The 22,945-nt window shown below is 39.1% G+C and overlaps 1 protein-coding gene across 2 annotated transcripts in view; it reads left to right on the forward strand.

Moving 5' to 3' along the window:
• The first annotated feature begins 2,589 nt into the window (after window positions 1-2,589).
• Window positions 2,590-22,945, forward strand: part of ccdc186 (coiled-coil domain-containing protein 186) — a 34,885-nt gene continuing 14,529 nt past the window's right edge. Inside the window, exons 1-14 of one of the 2 annotated variants that reach the window (XM_084740936.1) lie at window positions 2,590-2,721; window positions 4,736-5,751; window positions 7,059-7,185; window positions 8,799-8,927; window positions 11,757-11,969; window positions 12,476-12,595; window positions 13,480-13,584; window positions 15,028-15,126; window positions 16,608-16,694; window positions 16,790-16,932; window positions 20,138-20,393; window positions 20,668-20,857; window positions 22,327-22,425; window positions 22,672-22,900. In XM_084740936.1, the coding sequence (XP_084597062.1) occupies window positions 4,787-5,751; window positions 7,059-7,185; window positions 8,799-8,927; window positions 11,757-11,969; window positions 12,476-12,595; window positions 13,480-13,584; window positions 15,028-15,126; window positions 16,608-16,694; window positions 16,790-16,932; window positions 20,138-20,393; window positions 20,668-20,857; window positions 22,327-22,425; window positions 22,672-22,900 (2,762 nt within the window). In that variant the 5' untranslated portion in view covers window positions 2,590-2,721; window positions 4,736-4,786. The remainder of the gene's footprint in view (window positions 2,722-4,735; window positions 5,752-7,058; window positions 7,186-8,798; window positions 8,928-11,756; window positions 11,970-12,475; window positions 12,596-13,479; window positions 13,585-15,027; window positions 15,127-16,607; window positions 16,695-16,789; window positions 16,933-20,137; window positions 20,394-20,667; window positions 20,858-22,326; window positions 22,426-22,671; window positions 22,901-22,945) is intronic. The other variant, XM_084740937.1, reaches the window with a different exon arrangement.

Raw genomic sequence — 22,945 nt, forward strand, 5'->3', positions numbered from 1 at the left:
GTAGTTTATTAAAATATGACGTGAGCAAGACGAGGGCACAAAGCACGGTATTCTTGTCTAGTTAGCTAACCACCAATCAACGGACCAACAGAGGTAGCTAATTGTCACGGTGATTGACTAGTTAGCTCGCTACTTAAGTTAGCTATTAGCAAGCTAACACAAACTCATAATTGAGCAAAACCTTCGGCACCAAACTTAAACACTCTAATTCTACGAGCCATGACTAAAAATACAGACAAAAAATTATTTGTATCTGCACTTTATGGCTTAATATTTCACGGCCATTATCTTACCCGAATGACAGCACGTTCTTGTAACGAGGTGAAGTACTGCACATGCGCAGTAGCCTATGTTGCGGATAGGTCAGCAGGTCAGGATGAAGTCAAAGATTAAGTACTTCTATTGCAAGAATAAAGACAGCGTTTTAACGTCTGCGGCGTTAAAAATAAACAAGAGACACAATCGAAAAAAAAATAATAATAAAGACAAAGTCTTTAAGTTCTTCTCTAACTAAGACTAACTCTAACATTTTTTTGTTTTTAGTTAAAAAGTTACTGAAATTTTTTTAATTATATACAATTTCTTATTCTGCTTTCTTTTCTTGTCATTTCTTCATAATGCTTCAGAAAAGTTGGTCCGCCTAGTTGGTCCGCCTGGTGTCTGATGGGCATCTGGCACCACAACATATTACTCGGGGGCTTGGCCATGGTGTGGCATTGAAGTTTGATGTTTCACCATGAAATATGAAATTGCTATAACAGCTGTTTTCAAACTTCACATGTTTGATCACAGTCTCGCCCTGAACACATCTACGTGACAATATTCCACAATAGTCATAGCACCACCTACTGGCAACAGGAAATGACACGTTTTAGACTTTGATGTGCTCCCTAAAGCAGATTGACCATATCCAACTCAAATCTGGTCAGATGTGCCATAAGACCTTGATAATGCTCTATTGAGACGACCTTGACCTATTGTGAAACGGCATTGCCATGACGGCACAGTGAAAGTCAGTGTTTCGCCAAATCACAGGAAGTAGCATTATCTTCTGTTTACTTGGTCAAATCTGCCTGAAACTTCACATGTTCAATCGTAGTCCAGGCCTGAATATGTGATATGAGTTTTGTCAGTGGGCGTGGCCAAATGGCTTGGTCATGCCCTTTAAAGTGTAGCCCCAGTGGCATGTTTCACGGACATGAACAACGATCATTATGCACATGTATGATTACCAGATGCATTAAAAAAAAAGTCTCTTAGACCCATCGACTAGCCCCAACAGGAAGTCAGCCGTTTTGAATATCGTGGTCAATTTTGGTGTTTTACATGCATTATATTTTAAGGAACTCCTCCTACAGAAATAATCAGAGTGACTTCAAAATCAGTTTGTGCCATCTAGCCTACTGTTGTGATCAAAATTTGTTAAAAGATTTGGTAAGCGTTAAGCAGTGTGGCCGTGGCATGGTGTCAAGTTTTGATGTCTCGCCATCAAACGCCTCTGGATTACATGATGCAGTGTGTACAAAGCATCACGTGATTGATAAAAGTCCCACCCTGAATACATCTGCATTACAATCAAGACATCATAATGGCACCAGGCAGTGACATTAAATTCCTTCCTGGGGAGTCCAAAGTGCATGAAAATTCAGCACCTCGTAGGCCAGTTGGTTGCCATTGCAGCAGACCCCAGTGGGGGTTGCTGGCCATAGTGGGAGCTTCCTAACTTGGTTGGGCCTGCCTATCTCAGTGGGGGCTGCTTATCTTGGGGGCAGGGTTGGGTGATGAACTTGGTGGGGTTGCAATAAGTTTGACAGAAAAGTTATTTTTTTCCTGTAATAAATTGCAGAATACAGTAAGCTGTATTTTACAACACTGTCTGTGTTTGGAAAATCTCTGTTTAGCCTTAGATATCCTATCCTATCCTATATATGAATCATACACTATATATTTGATGTATGTATGTATTTATGTATTTATAGTACCTTACCAGCTATTTGCTGCCAGGAAAATACTATACATTTTACAGCATTCTTGTTTCAGTGTCCTTCAGCTCAGTGATATTTAATATCTTGCTGTAATTTGCACTGCAATTTTTACTTCAACATTTTCTTTTTTTGCTCAGTGTTTGATGAAACATCCCCAAAATATTTCTCAAAACATTTTTTTTCCAGAATTGTATTGCCAAGATTTTGACTTTTTTAAACTTTTTGAGTTCAAACAGATTATAATGCCTCAGTTTTGGAGATCTGATGTGATTCCTTCAGCTTGTAAGAAGGTGTGTAGAAACCATATCTCTCCAGTGATGCAGTCTGTAGTTCTGGGGATCCATCCATCTATTGATCAAACAATTATGTGAACATTCAGTCAGACGTTCACAGTTAATAAGTAATTTGTAATGTCATCTCAATGGAATAAGACATGTTTGGTATTTAATAATTTATTGTTGTACGTACACTTGTTATTTGTTAGATTATTTAATTTTCTGGAAAGAATCAGCTGGAGGTGTACCTGTCACGTGTTGACGTCAGACCAACGTCAATTCTCACTGGGTTCTCATTGGTTAATATCACCTCATCGTTTCTCCCGCAGTGGCCATATTTGTTGATGTGTCATATCAAAGTGACTTGTTGGGTCTCTCAGCTGGTAAGGCAGAAACCCTCAAACTTCACGCTTATCTTGACTGTCTCCGCATTGAACTACGCCATGGGGATTTCTCGTTCGGTGGGTGAAAATATAACCATCTTTATTTGACTTATTTATGCAAGATGCTAGCGTTCGCTACGCTAGCTGAAGTGGCAGCAGACTGTACTTGTGGCTAACGCCTCCTTCTTATCAACGTTAGCTTAGCATGCTATGTAACCAGTGTCTCCATAAATTCTGTCAAGCTGCAGTTTAGCGTTAAATCCGTTTCAACCGCCTTTTGTTAGTCTCCTGTGTTTGAGCGTGTGTCGGTAACGTGTTTTCTTTATACCTTGTGGTGGCTAACTCATCAGCTAGCGAGCTAAAGCCAGCATTGGTAGGCTAACACTAAATGAAAGTGTTAACGGTAATAAAACGGTAGTAAATACTATTGGCAAATCGGCCTGCTGCTTGTTAACAACACAGTAAACATCCCGATGCATGGACACCTAATGGGTGTGTTTCAGCAAGGCTAGATGCTTGACATAATGTCAGTTACTTTTGACAGTGTTATCGCATGGCACCTGTCACAACAGCATTATTACATGTGCATTAGCTGCTGTGCTTTCACTGCTCAACAAGAGACGCTTGATTCTGTTGCTCTGTGTAAATATATTCTATTCATCACAGTAGGAGGATGATAAGCAGGTAAGCACACGGCTGTCAGATTTTATTGTCAGATTCAGCGGTCGTAGAGGGATTCAGATCCATTACTTAAGTAAAAATTGCATTATCACATTGCGAAAATACTCTCCTGCTAGAAATGGGTATAGCCTAGTTAGGATTTGGCTGATGTCGATAATGGTACTGATACTCTTATTGGTACTACCTATCATGATTTGATGCAAAAAATAAGCATGACATAAAAAGAGTAATTTATTAAGCTTATTTAGCTTTTATTGCAAATAATGTATCATTTTTTTTGGAGGGCTATGAAAAATGTAAAGAGTAAAGCTGCATTTTAAGTTGCAAAATACTACAAGGAAGATGGTATTGAAAGAGGTTTGACAAATGTTGCTGAAGGGGATTTTGCATCAGGAAACATGAGGTGTAACAGAGGAAAGAGACTGCCATAACATATCGTCTTTCAAAGACAATAGCTCAGGGAGCTATATTAAAGTTTACATGGCTTCCAGCTATTCTTAGTCATCTCTCAGCGATTATTAACACAGTAAATGCTGACAAAGCCAGGTTCCATCCAAGGGAATAATGTGTAACTGCTGAATGTTTGATTTAAGAAGTTCAAGCCTTGACTGAATGTTTCAGACTGAGACAGGTCTACATTGTTTATGAACCCTTTTCACTCTTAGTGAGGACTAGTGGCAGGTTGATTTTATTCATATCCCTGAGATAAATTGAGCAAGAAAGTGTTAATCAGGTTAATCCATAAAGGTTTTATTACTATTCTACTGTGTACCAGTGCTTAGGAGGTGCTTTTTGGTTTTTCGCTTGCTTTCATATTAGACAGGGTTTCAAAGTCGCATACTCAAACACTGAAGTCAAACATTACCTATATATCATAAAGTCCCCTGTCTTTTAGACTGTCATAATTGTCAGATCCTCCCAAGTGTGTTTTACAATGAACTCTGAATGGATTGATGATTCATTTTGAAGATAGATGCAGTGAGGCTGTCTAATAATCATGAATACCTATCTTCATTGTATGACGTTCTGTGCCACATGCCTACAAGTGTAAATACGTCACATGTTGACAGGACCACACCTCTTAGTGTGTGTCAAAGTAAGAAGTGAGCGTGTGTTGTGTGTTTCTTTTGGCAGCAGATGAACTTGCAAATCACCAGAGAACTAACATGAGGAAATGTGAAGCTTATCATTGGGATTGTCAGTGTTTTTCCTGGCTTAGCACAAGAACTAGATTGCACCTAATATCAAGGTGCAACGTGCAAAAAACACAGGGCTCATGTATTGGTGACATTCAAGGATCCAAGAACTTAAGGCTTTTCATAGCTTTTGTCATGCAATGTCTATTGATGTTTGCTCCCACTCAGTCTCTGTCTCTCTCCTTTATGTCTCCTTCCTGTTCTGTCCCTGCCAGATTTAGACCAGAGAGGGACCTTAGAACAGCCTGATCCTGCTTCAGATACACATGATGGAAGGATCAGAGGTTGAATCTGTGTCGGAGGCATCGCACCCGGTGATTCGGCTTCACGACAGCACATCTAACATAGAAAAGGAGGAACAAATCTCTCACAACAGTACAAATGAGGCAGAAACGTGCTGTCTGGCAAAAGATGAAGCACAGCTTGACAGTGAATTAATCAAGACTGCCACAGATGTCCAGACAGACACAGAGACAATTTTGGAAGCTCAGACATGCAGTCAGGAACATGTAGAGGGGAGTGAGATGGATGCTGATAGCGGCTGTGATAGCATTACAGTTTCTATGGAATGTGGGATACCTTCACTTTCAAATGAGGTTGGCGCAGCTTTGGTAGCTGCAGTCACCACCTTGGATGATGTTGTAGAAAGCTCTCCTTCTGTTCTTGAAGGGACAATAGAAACCTTATTGACTTCTGATGAAGTGAAGGATTCTCATGCCACCACTCCAAACAGCAATGAGCAGCCATCAGTCTTGGTTACAAATTGTTCCACAGAGCCATCGCCTGCTGATGATAGTGGTTCAGCTGAGAGCCCATCATCCTCTTCCGTCCAAAGCACTTCTAAAAACTCCCCCACCGACTCGACAACCACCTCTGGGATCTCTAATGGCCCTTCTACCCCCAGTTCCGATACTGTCAGCTCCTCACTGGCTTCCAGCCCACAAACCAGCGCTAACATCTCAGCCCCCTCACATTCCTTGTCAAGCCCGTATGACACTGATTGCAGCAGAAAGCTGTTCTCCCAAATCCAGCGCTCGCTGTCACAGGAGTCACTGCTGGATGAGCTGGAGTCTGAGCTGTTGGCCTGTCAGCTGCCTGAGGGTGAAAGTAGAGGCGAGAGGAAAGGGAGCCCACCTGTTAACGGACTCCCTACAGACCAAGAGGGCTGCATGGTGGTCTTTGAGAAGTGTGTGCAATACAAGTATACACAACAGGAGAAGGCTATTCAGAGGTAAACTGCTACTCTTTACAGTTATGTTAATTTTGTTGTCTTTGTTCTTAGCTGTAGACGGCTGCAACTCACTATTATTATTTTCACTATCGATCATTCTGTTGATCATTTTCTTGATAAATTAAATAGTTGTGTTGTACATGAAATGTAAAAAAAAAAATCAGGGCTCAACAATGAGGATTGCCTGCTTGCCCAAGGTAAGTAAAATGCTATGTCAAGCTAGCAAATCTAGCAGCTCACTTGCCCAGTTGAGCAAGTGATTAAAAAAAAAATCAACTATTAAACTATTTTAGTAATTGATTGATCATTTAAGTAATTTCTCATGCCAAAGTAGCAGAAAATGCTTTTGTTGGCCTCTCAAATATGTAGATTTCCCACTCTTCTCTATTTATTATTTAAACTGATTTGGTTTTGGACTGACAAAATAAGATGTTTAAAGAGATCACCTTGGACTTGGGTTGGACATTTTGGACTTTTTTTGGACAATGTAGCTGTCGATTAAACATGACAATTAAACTGTAATCTTTGTTGTTATTTGATAACTGCTGAGAAATAAAACAGTTTGTATGAGGGCTAATAAAAATTGATGTCAGGCAAGTAGACTTCAAATCTGGTTGCCTGACTGGACATATTCAATTTACTGTTACAGCAAACTAAAGATACCAGAAAATGTTAATATTTGAATCATAATTTGGACGTCTTTCTTAAAAAATGACTCAAAACGATTAATCAATTGTCCAAACATTCTGTGATTAACTTAAAAGCTGGCAACTAATAATCAACTTATGCTCTACTGTGAAATAGAGATTAATAAAACCATAGACAGACCTACTTGGCAAAAAAACATTTGATTTTGATTCTTCTGCTTTTTGTCAGTAACAATTGATTCTCTGTGGTGTCAGTTGTTAGATTAACCCTTGTCTCAGGTTTATCTGCTACATAGTGTAGCTGATGATGCACTACATTACCTTCATCACATCACTGCTATTTGTACAATACTTCCATTGTTATAGGTCTGTTTAGGAAAGGATTAACCTACTTGCTAATTGCTCTTGTTTTTCTCTTTTCCACCTTAATTGTATTTGATCTGTTTTAATTAAGCTGACAAATTGTTTTAAAGTTCAAGCAGTGTTCCTTGCAGTAATGAAACTGGACCTTTTGGCTAAATGACAAAGAAAAATCCACTTATTTTCCTGTCCTGCTCGGCCCTCTGGCTACAACAGCAACAGTCTGAATTCTTCAGTATGGACTTGACCTAAATTGTTATTGTATTCTTGTGTGTGTGTGTGGTGCGTCTGTGTGTATAGGTTGCTCGAGGAGAACAAGAGGCATCAGGAGCTGATCCTGGGCATCTGTTCAGAGAAGGACAACATGAGGGACGAGCTCAAAAAGAGGGCAGAGACAGAAAAGCAGCACATGGCCACCATTAAAAAGGTTAGTTTCATTCTCTATTGTCTGCTCGCATTGTTCATGGTCATGTATTGGCACTGACTAACTGTTCTGGAGCATAAACACAAGTGATGCTGTGTGTATCTGCGTCTTGGTCCACAGCAAGCGTGTTCTCAAATAATGGGCTGTGTTTACCATGCATGAAAACAATGGAAGCCTATTTACCATATGTTTTTCATCAACAAGGAAGTGCTCCACTGAGATGTTTTGTCTGACTTCCTGACTGTGCAGGACACTGACCTCTCAACTCAGTTTGATTTATACAGTACCTTTCATACACACATGCAGCCCAAACTGCTTCACATGGCAAAATTAAAACAACACAGACAACAATAAAAACAAACAACAATAAATAAAGATTTTGCGAGATAAAATACAACAATAAAACAATACAAAATTTAAAATCAATAAGTACAGGTCAATAGAATATAGTTAATGAAACACCAGTGATAAAAAATAATGTTAAAACCACTGATTAAAACTTAAGTTTTTATCAGTACTCCAAATTAAAAGCCAGAATAAAAATATAGGTCTTTCATTTAATTTTTTTCTGTTCTGCTAATTGTGACCATGTAACACCTGTATTTTTTGCAATTATTTTAATTTTTTGCTGTAAAATGTTTACTGCTGGAGACAAAAGCGTTGCTCCACAGCAGCCTTAAAAATTGATAGAAACACGTTTGGCTTGCCAGAGACTTGCTCTTGACCATCACTCGATCAGCACTGAGTTAGTCTGGTAAGTAATGGCATTTAAAAATGTGTATGTAAATATTATTTACATTGCACTAATTTGTAAGACCAATAAACACAACAAAAATAACGAAAGAAGGAAAATGGTAAGAAGACTAGAATCATGCTTTAAATGTATGGAAAATTCAGGGGCCAGTTATTAATGCAATACAGGGTACAGTTAGAGGACAAACCAGAGGACAAATGGTGTCTAGCAGCACTGGTCACATTGACACACTCAATTCAATTAAATCTGGTGGCTAGGCCTGTGTAGCTGGTAATTAAGGAAGTCAAACAAAGCAGCCTGGTGAGGAGAGGAAAAGGACACAGTTCTGATTACTAGCATTCAACATGCCACATGTGCATGAAAGGTTGTATTCATTTGTGTGAATTCTGTATGTTTTCTAATTGTCTTGTGTTTTTTTTGTATGTGTGTATCTTGCCTTTTGATTTTCAAAGCTACATAGCACTCCAAAACACAAGTACTTCTCCATTCATTGGATCTATTCTATTCATTGTACGCCAGCATCGCTGTTGCCATAGAAGGAGCAATTATTGATTCATGCTTTCGAGGTAGCGTCTGTTTAAGCATTGTGCAAGCAAAAGGGTGTAGGAAGGATTTTTATGACACACACTCAGTGTCTGCTTGGATCCCTTTTTTCTAACCAGATTTAGGCCTGATAGATTTAATTACTTTTACTGACTGACTGACAACACCAAACCGATGTCCTGTTCTGTGCTGTCGAGATTTATTTTGCCTCCAGCATCTTGTGTCAGGTGTCATCCTGTGTAGCAGGTTATCCCAGGTGTGGTCCAGGCTTAAATGTTGCCCAACAAGTTGTTAATCTGTATACTCCCTTTTTCTGCAGTTGGAGGGCAGGGTGGAGGAGCTGCTGAAAGAACTGAAGGAGTCGCGGGATAAACTAATTCATCAGGACCAGGCAGCCAAAACTGCCCTACAGCAGATGCAGAAGGAAATGGCCTACCGGCTAGAACAGGTATAACTGAGACCAAAATACTGTGAGAGTGTATTGTATATTTGAGAAGCTGGTTACACAACTTCATTTTGCCCCAGTCTAATCCTTATTTGCATGTCTGGCCTTGTGCCATTTTAGGTTGCTACAGTACCTTTATTGCTGAATAAAGGCTCAGTTCAGTTGCAGTGTTTTAAAAATGATCAACATACCCATAGTTTTTTGGATCATGGTAGAAAATAACTATTTAGTGATTCAAAAAATGGAAATTATAGCTCTGCACTCTTGCATTAATCCTGTCCTGACTAGTTTTTGAAAAAAGACAATAGTGAAAATACTGAAGCTGGAGTGAAGATCATAAAGATCCGCTGTGCCTAACAAGATATAGAAACAGTTTAAAAATTCTACTTGATATACTTTTGACATATGATGATATGGGATACTTATGCATCAGCATGCTCTCAGACTACAGCTCCTGTGGTCAGGGATATCCCATAGCTTTTCAGAGGTAAATGAACAGCAGCAAGCTCAGAATCAGTTAATGAAGACATTTCCAACCACAACACAGCACTTGGCACTCTTTATCATCCACAACACATACAACATCAACCGAGTGTATTTGTTTACGTACATATATATGTACGTATACAAGGAAATGGATTTTCAATGTTTAATTAGTTCTGAGACTAGAATCACTGCTCTGACAAATATGAGATGTTGCATTCACTTGCATATGCTTTTGTGTGCTGTCTTGTGGTATAAATGCTTTTGTTAATAAAGCTTTTTCACAGCAGCCATTTTGACATGAAATTATAGGGTAAACACAGGTGTTACCAATGACACTAATTAAGGTTTAGTTCCATTCACTAACAGGAAAGGCTCCGCTATACTAAATAGAATGGGATCTTAATTACCATCATTGGAAACACCTGTGTTTACCCTACTATTTTATAGCAATATGGCTGCCATGAAAAAGATCTTTTGGCTCCATTTGCTGCAGCACTACTAGACTAACTGCAGGCTCCTACAGTATCTGTAGTATCTATAAACTGCATTATGGATCAGTATTACTGCCAGAAAGTTAGAACTGATACTACCTTACAAAAAAAATCTTGTATTCCTATTTTAGATTAAGATTATTGATAAAGCTGAAATAGCTAAATTAAACTCACAACAGCCCAGAAATAAATTAGTTTGTGCTACACACCATGTCCCACTTACCTTGAAGATGTTTGCACAAACTTGCAGCTGTGCAGTCAAGGTCTGTGCACACCAAACTCTTATTATTGCAGATTTAATCACTTGTTAAGCGAATAGTGCAGGAGAGCACATTTTTCATCCAATAGTTTGCACACCTGGTTGACACCACGTACAGTAGGGTGCCTTTCTCTTGACAGTTTTGTCACGCTTCACAATTTTTAATTTCACCGTTCAGTGAACAATACGAGTTAGATTTTGCACCCAGTCGTCAGTTTTAAACTCATCCCTTGTGTCAGTCCTCTCTTGTATTTAGATGGTGACCCAGCCCTAATCAACTGTTGCCCCCGAGGTCTGAAACATTTGGCCATGTCATTTTATAGACTTGAAGCCGCCTAAGTGATAATTTCTTTCTTTCTTTCTTCCTTTCTTTCTTTTTTTTTTAACACTGTGAGGCCTGATGCACAAAATGCACTGCATCTGTATCTACAGCAACTCGTATACAGTTTCTCCATTCTTCTTTTGCTGTAATGAAAGTCCAACGTGTTACAATATGAAGGATCATAAAACTGTTAACTGACAAAGTAAAAAATGGCACATGAGTGTTTTGTTGGCATGAGGAATGAACACGAAAGTGTGAGACGGGTAAAAAAGCTGTGAGTGAACCACCAGGTTGAGAGTGAGGTGTCAGTATTGTAGGTGTACCATAATGTACTCTGATTTTAAAAAGTGCTCGGCTGATCAAGGGCTTCAGGTGTAGAAAGATAGGCACTTATGAAAAATAAAAAATATGAACTTCCTAAATAGTTTTTTTTTACTTATAGAAATATGCAGTTTACAGATAACTTATGTGTTTAATTGGGTCAGTGGCAAAACCTGCTCTGCCACGGGCTTAGAAGCACTCTAAAACTTCTCAATTGAAACAGTCATTTACCTAAGTTCTCAGTAGATTGACAAAAAATAATGGCTACTATTTTGATTTTAGATGAATTATTTGAGTCACTTTTTACAGGAAAATGCTAGTTGGCTGGTTCCATCTTTTCAAGTATGAGAATTTTCAGTTTAAATAACATTTGTTTAAATTATTACTTTTATCAAACTAGGTCCACAAATAAACAGTTGGGTTAATTGACTCATCAAATAAATAATCAGCAGATTAATTGATGATGAAAAGAAATGTTAGTTTCATCTGTAATTAATATAAAAAAAGCAAAATATGGGATTAAGAAAGTTTGAATGCATTGCTTTGTGTGTACTAAATAATAAAGTAATAATATGCCATATTATTGTACTAACAGAGAAATAAAGCAACAGCAAAGTGGCGTTGCAGTATTGCTGCCAAGTGGAAGCATGTGAACTCTATTTGGAAAAGGTTGAGAAGCTGACATGATACTTTGGTCAGCAGTTTTGTCTTCCATCCAGACTGCAGTGCAAGATTGTCCATGCATCTGTCCAACTGTCCATTTTTCTTGATGTGTGCCAGTCCAGATTGAAGTTACTGCAGGCTCAATATTGTGAACCAGCCATCTTCCCATGGATTCCTTAAGGAAATAACACTTTCTTCTGATCCTCTGGGATTTAAGAGTAAAAGCAGCTCAGTGACTGAAGTGTCTGAAATGATATAAACATATCTCATGATATAAACGCCCATTTCAGGTGAACAAGAAGTGTGACGAGGCCCGCCAGGAGAAGGAGGCCATGGTGATGAAATATGTGCGGGGGGAGAAAGAGGCGCTTGACTTGCGGCGGGATAAGGAAGGTTTGGAGAAGAGGCTGAGAGAAGCCACCAAGGAAGTGGACCGCCAGGCCCTCCGTGGAAACCAACTGGCCCAGGAGAAAGGCCGGCTTCAGCAGCTGTATGATGCTAAGGTAAATATTGTGCCAGTTTTAAGTGCCATGTGAAAGCATTGTTATTTTGAAAACCCTTTATATCAGGTCATAAATACTCAATAATAGTTCTGCTTAGTATCTGCCAGGTTATATTTTCATTTAGCTCAAGAGTTAACATCTGACAAAAGTAAAGCAATTTCTATAGGGTACATAGACATCACACAGTTGTTTTGATGTATCCATGAAGTTATTGCAGTATTGCTTATGTTGTAAATTGTTTGAACTTAGTATGATTCTCTACCACAGACACTGAAACAAAGCAGTTTTTCAAAGCTGTAGTGAACATTGTTTGGTGCACACAGAATTTACCCCACTCGTTTTTGAGTCTTTTCTCAGCTGTATGTTGTATGTCCCACTTGGAAATTGTGCACTTTCTGTAAATATTGGGGAATTAGCAGGGGGAAAGCATCAAGATGTCTTATTTAGTAAGTATTGAAGTGACAAAGATCCTGCCTCTGATGTTCACCATCCCTCTGTCCCCTCAGGAAGGCGAGGTTGGCAGGTTCAGTCGAGAGGTGGAAAAGTTAAAGGAGGAGATCAACTCACATCTTATTAAGGTCAAATGGGCCCAGAACAAACTAAAGAGTGAAGCGGATGCACACAAGGTAATCTAACTGTGCTATTTTTGTTTGTTTTTTTTTGTGTTAAACATATTGGTTTTCAAGCAGAATTGCAGTCAGTTAACATGTAACAATTCACAACCCTAATGTAATAATACCCCAAATGATCTTAACTCAAAAAACCCAGAGAGGAGAGCACAATAGTTAGCTAAGTTGTTAATAATAATCTTGTGCTTTGGATGCTGTTGATAGGCTGCAGTCAAATTTTAATCAAATGATATACTCAATATAAATAGCTAAATATGCAAATATACACAGCTAATATGGTTGACTACATTAAGTTTTTGCAACTCCAGTACAGTGTATATATTGCCCATATAAATTTAAAAGAACATCCTCAAATTTCGGAAGAGTGTTGGTTTACTCCATTCTGTCTAGACGCCGTGCTTGTTCATCAAAGATGTGCGCCTGCTAAGTTTTTCCAGGACACAAATGACATCCCCCACAGTCATTTTATCAGCAACCGCTCCATAAAAGACCTGATCTGATTCAGGGGCTAAATAAAATGGGATGGAAATGGTACAGTAATGAACCAGCAAGAAAATCGTCATTAGCATTGCTGCTATTTTTGAAAATGTCTGTTACAAAATACTGCTTTTATTTTTAACTGCCTCCAAGCAAATACACAACTATAAACAGAGGAAAAAGCAAAAACTCTGCAGTTGCTCAAGGCCACAGGAGCTGAGCCACTAATGTTTGTCTTTGTTGTGGTTTGTATGGCTGATGTGTGTGTCAGTCAATCAATCTGTACATGTTTAAATGTACTGTTGGGAAAAAGAAGTCACAAAACAGGAAACCTTTACAAATCATTGTCATGGCTGTATACAAATGCCCTCAATTCTGATGCATGTTTATGTTAATCTGTGCAGGAAACTAAAGACAAACTGAGAGAGACCACGTCCAAGTTGGTCCAGGCCAAAGAGGAGACTGAACAGATCCGCAAGAACTGCCAGGACATGATCCGAACATACCAGGTGTGTGATACTTATCACATACATGTATTAGTTTGCTCATGACCAAGAATGTGACGTGGTGTATGTCTGGATTTGGGTGCTTGGAATAGATGTATATAGAGGTTACATGTGTGTTGGCAGTAACAAAGTGTGTTCTTATCAAAATCTGGGACTGCAGTCAGTTTGCCTTATCCCTGAATGAACTAACCAATTGGTTAAAAAAATGAACTCATCAAATCTTAACAGTCAGTGAAACACACATACATGGCCGGATGACACTGTTTCATGTTGTTATTTTTTTAGTAGGAACAAGTTAGGCTTACCTGCATTAGCACACAATACCAAGGACAGAATTGCAGAATTTGCTGGGGCTGGTAATATCCGTCTCTATAGTCTAACTATCTGTGTATTTACTATTTGGTTTTGGTACACTTTGGGTTTCTCAAAAGTGCAATAGAAATGTATTCTTAATGAAATATCTCTAAATGTCTCTGATGTTATGCAATGTGAGACAATAGTCAGACACTCTCATTCAGTTGGAACATAGTGTTAGAACATGATTGATTCTGCTTCAGGTGAACGGCAGTTTTCATTGAAACCTTATGGAGGTGGTAAAGAGCTGCTTTAGTTTTCTCTCTGTGGTGGAAAGATTCATTTGAGCCACTGTGCTCGTTCACCAGTAGTGTGTTATCAGAGCATACACAGGCAGCAGGGCCAGCATGTAACAGAACAAGATTTCAGAATAAAATGACATGATATTATGTTTTAGCATATTTTAAAAAGAAGCTCTACTGTAGGGCTCCTTAATTGATTGCAATGTTATTGAAATCACAATAGCCAAATTGCAGAACCTAAATCTTAGCCTAAAAATCTTATTCTTCAGATGAAACAAAACATGAATGTTTGGTACAGAACCCAACAAATATCACATTGTCATTGTTTTCATAGTTTTTTTCAGTCAAAATAAAAATGTTGTTGCAAAAATGGTCATTCACAATAATCATATTGCAATCACAGTTTCAGTCACACTATAAAAATGGTGCAGCCCTAGTACACTGTACGTTACACCATATACTGAATAAGACCAGAAAAGAAGAGTTGACTTGAGATAAAACCAAAATTATCTTTGTTTAAAACATGGAACTCATGTTATGGTGTCAGATGCCTCCTTTTCCCATGACTTATACTTCATGAATCTCTTTCTTCTAGGCTAGCTTTCATTTTATGTCTGCCCTTTTTTTTTTTTTACTGTTGTTTCAGCTGTTTCATTGTCTTTGTCGCTCTGCCTATTGACTTGTTCTAGAATCTTTTACCTTTTGTATTGCTCTGTCTTATTGCTTAACTAACTTGTATTTTAATTAACTCTCTTTTTCTGAGCTTCCCAGCCTAAGTTTTTCACACAACTGTATAACTATACTTATATCCGGTGTGATAACAAACATCTGGAATCTTGAATCTCTCCAGGAATCAGAGGAACTCAAATCCAACGCGCTGGATGCAAAGCTGAGGGAGACCAAAGGAGAGCTGGAGAAGCACAAGCAGGAGCAAACCGACCAATTAGAGGTGCACACATACAAACATCTCCTGACACACATGTACATAAGAGCTCATTGATGTGTACACATGAGCTTAAGGTGGCCAGTGAGTGGGCTCTCAAAAGTCCTTGACAAAATCTTAAGTCAAGCAGCGTTAACATAAACATCAGCCGTTTAATGCCTTCTGCATGTCTGTTAATTTTGCTTCTACTTTTGGGACAATCTACTGAAAATACAAAGTAAACACTAATGCAGGTTTGCTGTTAATTCAAAATTGTATATACATTCTGTTCTGCCAGGCCATTATTTCAGGCTTTTATTGATGGTTTCAATGCCAGGTCTTCTAGTAAATGTGTTTATTTTCAGCTGTTTTCATCAGTTTAAGAGGTGTAATTGCCTTAAGTAGGAATGAATAATGAACTGGCACATAGAGTCTACAGGCTGACACGCATGCACACAGGCACGGACATGGACCCGGTCCAAAAACAATGGCCTGTTTTTCTCTGTGCCCCATTCTGAGGGGGATCACACTTTAAAAATAAATGGCCTAGAAATAATCAATATGAGGCGGTGTGTTTCAACAACAACCAGAGAAAATCACACATTTCTTGCTATGATCCCACAGTCTGGTTCATTTACCCAGGGTGTTAAAACGTCTGAATTCAGTTTTACAAACACCAGGCCTTTGAAGTCATTAAGTTTTAGCTAAAAGTTTTATTTAATCCTACTTATTTTTTTATTTTTGTCAGAAATTTGGTCACACAAAGAAAAACAAATAACTGTTCTCCAAAGATTTTTCCTATGGTGATATACAGTATGTATATTGTTTTTACGACAGGTTTGACCACAAAAAACCTCGATTTTGGCAGATATCACTGCCCTGCTAATGAATAAATTGGTCCAAGGCTGTGCTTAATTTAGTATGTGTGTTATGTTGCAGCTCAGCCATAAATAATGCAAACAAAACAGTTGAGTTTCCATTACTGTGTGGATTTTAACATTAAATGAGATGGGAAAGGATGACTGGAGAACACTCACAGTAAATCTGACGGTTTCTCCATTACTGTCCTGTTGCTGTGGATACCACAGGCTCCTAATTGCTTCTTGGAAAAGTTGAGTAGCATTTGTACCATTAATGGCGTTCTTAAAAAGATGAGCCGAAACATATTAAGCGTTGTGTTCACGTGTAGCGAGCGCATAAATAAAATAACTTTAATGAATGCCACACTTGGATTGCCAGCAATTTTGTCTGCAATAAAATGTAAGATTTTTCATTTATTTTGTTTTTCAGAGAGAAATGCATTTCATTTAGTGTGACTGAGAGTTAAATTGATGGGTAATACCATTGGAATGAACTGGTAATGTGTATTAAATCTTAATAATCACAATCTGAATTGGCAGAGAAAAATATTTTAGAATTAGTTATCATTTTACAAAAAGATTCAGAGGTTTAGACACAAGCGTTTCAGCAGATAAATATCTAATATAAAATTTTAATACAACTGGCAGGTGCACCGAGTGAAGGCCAAAGAGCTGGAGGACCTGAAAAGAAGTTACAAAGAAGGCATGGATGAGCTCAATACTCTACGCACCAAGGTTAGTCCTTCATATAAGTGCTTGAACATCTGTGTGTGCACATGATATCAGAAGGTCGTCTTCGGCTCAATAAGTGTGTGCATGTTGTTCTGCAGTTAAAGTGTCTAGAGGATGAGCGTCCACGCTGGGAGGACGAGTTGAGCAAGTACAGGGAGATCATCAACCGACAGAAAGCTGAGATCGGCCGCCAGAGAGAGAAGCTGGAAGAGATCACCGCACTGCAGGAGCAGCATCAATGGTACAAACACACCCTCTCATGCTGATGTGCAGGAACAGTACTGAAAGTGCAAGCATGGACACACTGCAGCAGTGAATGTAGTGGTACACACTAACGCACACTGAAGAGCAAAATCAATTACACACCCTATGGGATCAGTACTGCACGTCCAGCATCTAAAGCAGAGGTGTCAAAGTCATTTTAGGTCATGGGCCACATGCAGCCCATTTCGATCTAAAGTGGGACAGACCAGCAAAATCATTGCATAATAACCTAAAAATAACACAATCTCTAAATTTCCCCCGTTTTTAGTGTAAAGGAGAAAAAGTACATTCTGAAAACATTGTAGAATCAGTGAACCATCTATTTACCAAACAGATGATGAACAGCTTGAGATGTCTTAAGAAACAGTGTCTCAGTTTTTCCACATTCGGTCAGTCTCCTGTACAGATCACAGATCACAGTGGATCTACAAATGCACAAGAAATTTATGTGTTTTGGAAATGAACAGCAATTCTTTATGATTCCAACAACTTTCCATTTTGCATATATTTCCACTCCTCTGTAGTAATGCTGGTATCACCACACAACTTGGTGGAGCTAATTAGGAAGACAGTTAAGTTATCCCCTGACTTACAAACCATATGCGAATCAAAAGATTGGGAGTGTTTTAGCAATCAGGTGCCACCAATGTTGTTTTAAGAAGTCTTATATAGACGATTTTGTACTGAAGCTGTTGATTGGCAATATTTTGCATGATGTTCAATATCTTTAAATATGACCACTAGTATGTGGTCATTTGTTTTGTCAGGAGACTGTACAGTATCCTGGTCTGCAAGTAATGACTGCTCCATAATGTTTTATAATTTGCAAAGTCATCCCATCGGCCTGATTGGACCCTTTGGCAGGCCGGTTCTGGCCCATGGACCATATGCTGGACACCCCTGATCTAAAGGAAATGACTAAAGGGCGATAAATTTGCAATTTGGTTGTTCCTACATTCACAGAAGCCACAGATACCGTGACTTGTTTTGCTGTTCCACTAATACATTTAAGCATTCAGAGTCCTTGGGTCTCAGCTGCCAATCAAGGGAGTAAAAATCCAGATAAACGACAAGCAAGGCCAATTATCTAAGCTACAGTAGCTGCTGTGACATCTTTTATGTTGTTGTGCTTAATGTAAACTTTGTAAAAGAGAGGTTTCATGTTGTTGATGCAAGGCTTAAAGTGAAAGCAAATATTAATATGTTATGTAGATGACAGTGAATTATGATGGCCTCTTTCAATAACCTCCGTCCATTTCATGAAAGGCCATAGGATTTGGAAGCAGTCCTATTAAATGTTAAAATTAGCTGCCTGGGTAAGCAGAAATGCATGTATATTTTAAAATGATGGACTGAATTTCCATCATGTTAAAATAGCCTACACATTTTTTTTTGTTAGAGTTTGTATGTTTTCCCTGTTTCTGTGTTTCTTCGGGTGCTCCAGGTTCCTCCCACAGGCCAAACGTTAGGTTGGCTAAGGTTAGGTTAGTTGATGACTCCAAATTGCCTGTAGGAATGAATGGTTGTTTTTCCTCTATGCGTCAACCTTGTGAACTGGTGACCTGTCCAGGATTGTTCCGCCACTCGCCCAATGTCAGCTCGGATAGGCTCCAGCCCCCCATGACACTGCAACGGATAGGAGGTTATAGATGATGGATGATGGATTGCATTTCACAGTGCAAGGATACATCTCAGAGAGTTGTTTTAAATGGATTCTTAAAAACAGTCGGATCCTGTGACTGAACTGTTAGTAGTGATACATTGAGGGCTATTGTCTTTGCTGGGAAAATATAAAAGATAAATCATTACTATCATTTAAGTGCTGAATGGGATTATCACAGAACATGGCCGCACTTTTGGAAGCATTCAGGTTTTGACAAGCTAATTTCTCATCACAGTATAATATGTGTCATATGCTTGAACAAATCTAGCCATGCATGGTATAGGTTAACTTGCAGGCCAGTTTCATCTTTTGACTTGTGCACCAGTATCACCATTCAGACATAATTGCTTTTCATAGAACTGCGCAGGTTGTAATACAGTTCTTGTCCCTTTTTATTTTTTCCCAAAGTACCTTTTCAAAGGGTTTAAAGATAGGCCAGAGACGGATATAGCACACAGAGCAGGGAGGGACTCTGGTCCCTCTGTGGATGTGTGGCTCTACAGGCCATGTGCAGATGACTTGATAGAGAAACTTTTCCACTTATTGAAATACCGCTTTCTGAGTGTGCCAGAGTACAAGAAGTTGGTGGTGCCAACCTAAATTGATTAATGCAAAAGCTGCTCTACTTTTTTTTCTTTTTCTGGCTGTTTATTTGAGCAGCAGGAAGTTGTTTTTTTTGGGGGGGGGGGGGGGTTTCACGACTCGCACCAACATTTTTAGTTGTTGGCAAGAGAAAAATTATTTGATGCCACCAGTTCTTCCTCTGTAGACGGCTTCACTACCAGTGAAGATTGTGGCCTTCATCCTGACACATGATGTATTTCTCAGTTTTGCCAATTATTTAAATCAGAATCAAACATTTCAGCTAGTCTAGTTTTAGTTGTCCATATGAATCCTGATGTAAAAGAACTGGCTTAATGAATTAATGAATTACAGAATTAAAAAAGAGAGTGAACAGTTAAATCTAACATGTATTCATGTTTCAAGCATTTCAATAGTCAATAGTTTGTATCTTAATTTTGTAATTTATACATTATCTCTGTGTCAACAGTATGTCTTACGCCATTTTCTGTGTTTTACTAAAGGAGCAATGTGTAACAATTACATGCCCAAAAATGAGTGCTACAGTCTACATAGCAAGTTAGAGCCATAGACTGCATGTTAAATAGGACGAAATCCTAATTAATATACAGTCTATGGTTGAAGAAAGTCACTTTCCTAGCCCCTCCTCCCCAGACCAGGGAAGCTCAGGCAGGCTGCAGCAACACTGTGGGAGCGCAAGATGAGCACAACATTGTACATGACATATCATGGTCATTTTATGATTTATTACTGTAAATATATTACATATTTCCTCTTTAAATATAATATCCTGTTTTTCAAACAATTCTTATGTATAATTGCATTCCTAATAGTACACATTTCATATACACACACACACAAGAATGGAAGGTCATAGTGAATGCCAATTTAATACGAGTCTTTATTAACACCTTGGCAATTATTTTTTGTCCCGCAGTGATAAACAGGAGATCACGTCTTTGCGAGAGGAAGTGGACGGTCTGAGCAGCCAGATGGCTGACCTCCAGCGTGATGTACAAGGCAGCAGGGAGCGAGAGGCCGAGCTTCTGGGCTTCACTGAGAAACTGAGCAGCAAGAACGCTCAGCTCCAGTCAGAGAGCAACGCACTACAGACTCAGCTGGATCAGCTCAGCAGCAGCTTCTCAGAGCTCCAGGGGAGGCTGGAGGAGACCAACAGGCTGCTAGATGACAAGGTACTGCAGAGTGAATGATTTGTGCTTCTGACATACTCGTAACTGCTGAGTTGTCTGACCTAGAACATACTGATATATAGTGATATTTTGTGGTTTGACATTCAGGAGGGCATTTAGTTGCCAGATTTTTTTTTTTTCTTCAGTTCAATCACCGGCTGCTAGTCTGTGAATTTTATTTTTGGAACAAGCAGCCAGTCACAGTGCCTTACTACTCTGTCATGGCTGTTATTGCATTATTACTCAAATTTATTCCACGTCTCTCTTAATCCTGCAGTCACGGCAGCTGAAGCAGGAAGAGGTGCTGAGGCAGCAGGAGGTGCAGGGCCTACAGGAGGAGCGGACAGCACTGCAAACAGAGGTGGCCCAACTGAAAACTAGAGTTGAGGAGCTGAGGGATGAACTGGTGACTCAGAAAAGGAAACAAGCTGCCAACATCAAGGACCTGACAAAACAACTAACACAAGGTTAGTGACTTGAAGAACAAATATTACTGGGACCATTACAGAAAATTGCAAATGAACATTTAATATCCAGGAATTCCCTACCAATGACTGTTAGTCTAACATATTGACATATTGAAAAATAACTTTTTTTGTTGAAAGATGGCTGTTTAGATTGTGGAGCAGTAAAATGAAATTCACTCTAGGAATTACTGTAAATGGTACTTAAATTGCAAGGTTAAAAGCCTTGTATCGTTTCCAGTCCCACCATTGTGTCCATCATCTAATTTCACTTTACTGTGATATGTTATCTTTATTATGGAATGACTCGACTGAGACTGTCCGTACTCAGGATTTAATGTCAGGTCACACACTCAGATTAAGAGGAGAAAGTGCAGGCTAATTTGGAACAATGGAGATGTGAGTGTACAGATAGGAAATGCGGTGTATACAGTCCAGAGCTTATATTCTTCTCATGCTAGGATTATACTTAATTGAGTGAGCCAGCTTCCCCCACTTGGTTCTCTGAGCACACACAATAACCTGAAGGCATGGAGTTCAGCACATTATCATCTTTGCTGAAGCTTTTCGCTTTCATTGGCATGTGAAACAGAGTGGACATTTTTATTAAGCATGCCTGTGATCGCTCAGCCGTGCTGCAGTTACACTTTCTGACTACAGTACAGTAATTTTAAGCCTTTGTTTATGCATGGAAGGTTTGCTGAGCATGCATTCTCCTTCAAAAGCATGCCACATCACATTTATTCAGTTAGACACCTTCACAGAAGAAAACTAATTTCAGTCGAGCAATGATGCTAGGCTTTGACTTTCCTAGCACCTTTTTGTGGGCTTCCACCTCTAATTATTTTGTAACATACCTGTTTTTTTTAATGTCATGAACCCAGTCAGTATTGTTTGGTCGCACAAGGCTGGGGTTGAAAAGATTAGTTGAGGAATCAATGAATTCATCTGATTCTGACAGCTTTCATCATCAATTCATTGTTTAAAGCTATAATATATAACATAGGTCTAGCGATATTTTTCATGCAGAAATGTTACATATTTTGTTGAGTTGTATACTTACATCATCACAAATGTTTCCAACAATGGTCAAACCCAGAAAAATCTTTATTTATCTGTTTATCTATTTATTTAAAGTAACTGTGCATTAGTTGCTTTAACTTTGGGGAAAACACAGAATACGTTGGATAGATCTTACAAGGTGCCGTTTCAAGCACACAGCAAAATGTTTGTGAAGAATTTAGGGTGCAAAACATGGCAAGTAAATGTTCAAATTTTACCTGCCACTCAATAATCTACAATTGTTTTTTCGCCTGATGAGTGAAGCACATCTAACAGCCACTTGCATATTTTCCCAGCATTTGGCTGGTGGCTTTTTTGTGCCTTAATAACAATAATTATGTCAAAGCATGTATCATAACTTTCATGTTCATCTCTCTGCTTGACAGTTCTTTATTTCTCTTCTTCTACAGCCCGTAAGAAACTGGAGCAGGTTGAGAATGGAGGCTGCGATCGGGATGCCAGCAGTATGGGCAGTCGCTCAAGTTCCTCAGGTACTACTCCTGGATTTGGTTAGTATTTAACATGCACAAAAGTAATACTCTTCCTGTAAAATTTTCTTTCCCATTGTTGCATAACTGTCCCTCCAAAAAAGGTAGCTTTTATTCACAAAACTTGATGCAGTCATAGTGAGAAAGTAATATAAAGAGTATTTGTTATTTTGTTTATGACCCTAGGGACTCCATGAGACTAGCTTGTTGATACATGACCAAAGTCGCATCAATAAACTCTTTTCTAACTTTGCCTCCACTCCCCAGGCTCCTTGAATGCACGCCATGGTGGGAGCAGTGGTGTTGAAGAGCGCTCCCCAGAAAGCCAGTCGGGTCCTTCAGTGGTGGTCGTGGACAGCTTCCCAGAGGTCGATAAGGCTGTGCTCGTGGATCGAATTGTCCGTCTGCAAAAGGCTCTGGCTCGCAAGCAGGAAAAGATTGAGTTCATGGAGGATCACATCAAGCAGCTGGTGGAGGAGATCCGGAAAAAGACCAAGTGAGTGGCATGGACCAAAGTACAGGGAGCAGAGAAAGAGAGAAA

The sequence above is a fragment of the Lutjanus erythropterus genome, chromosome 17 (assembly GCF_056507025.1).
Source record: "Lutjanus erythropterus isolate fLutEry1 chromosome 17, fLutEry1.hap2, whole genome shotgun sequence".
Classification (NCBI taxonomy): Eukaryota; Metazoa; Chordata; class Actinopteri; order Lutjaniformes; family Lutjanidae; genus Lutjanus; species Lutjanus erythropterus.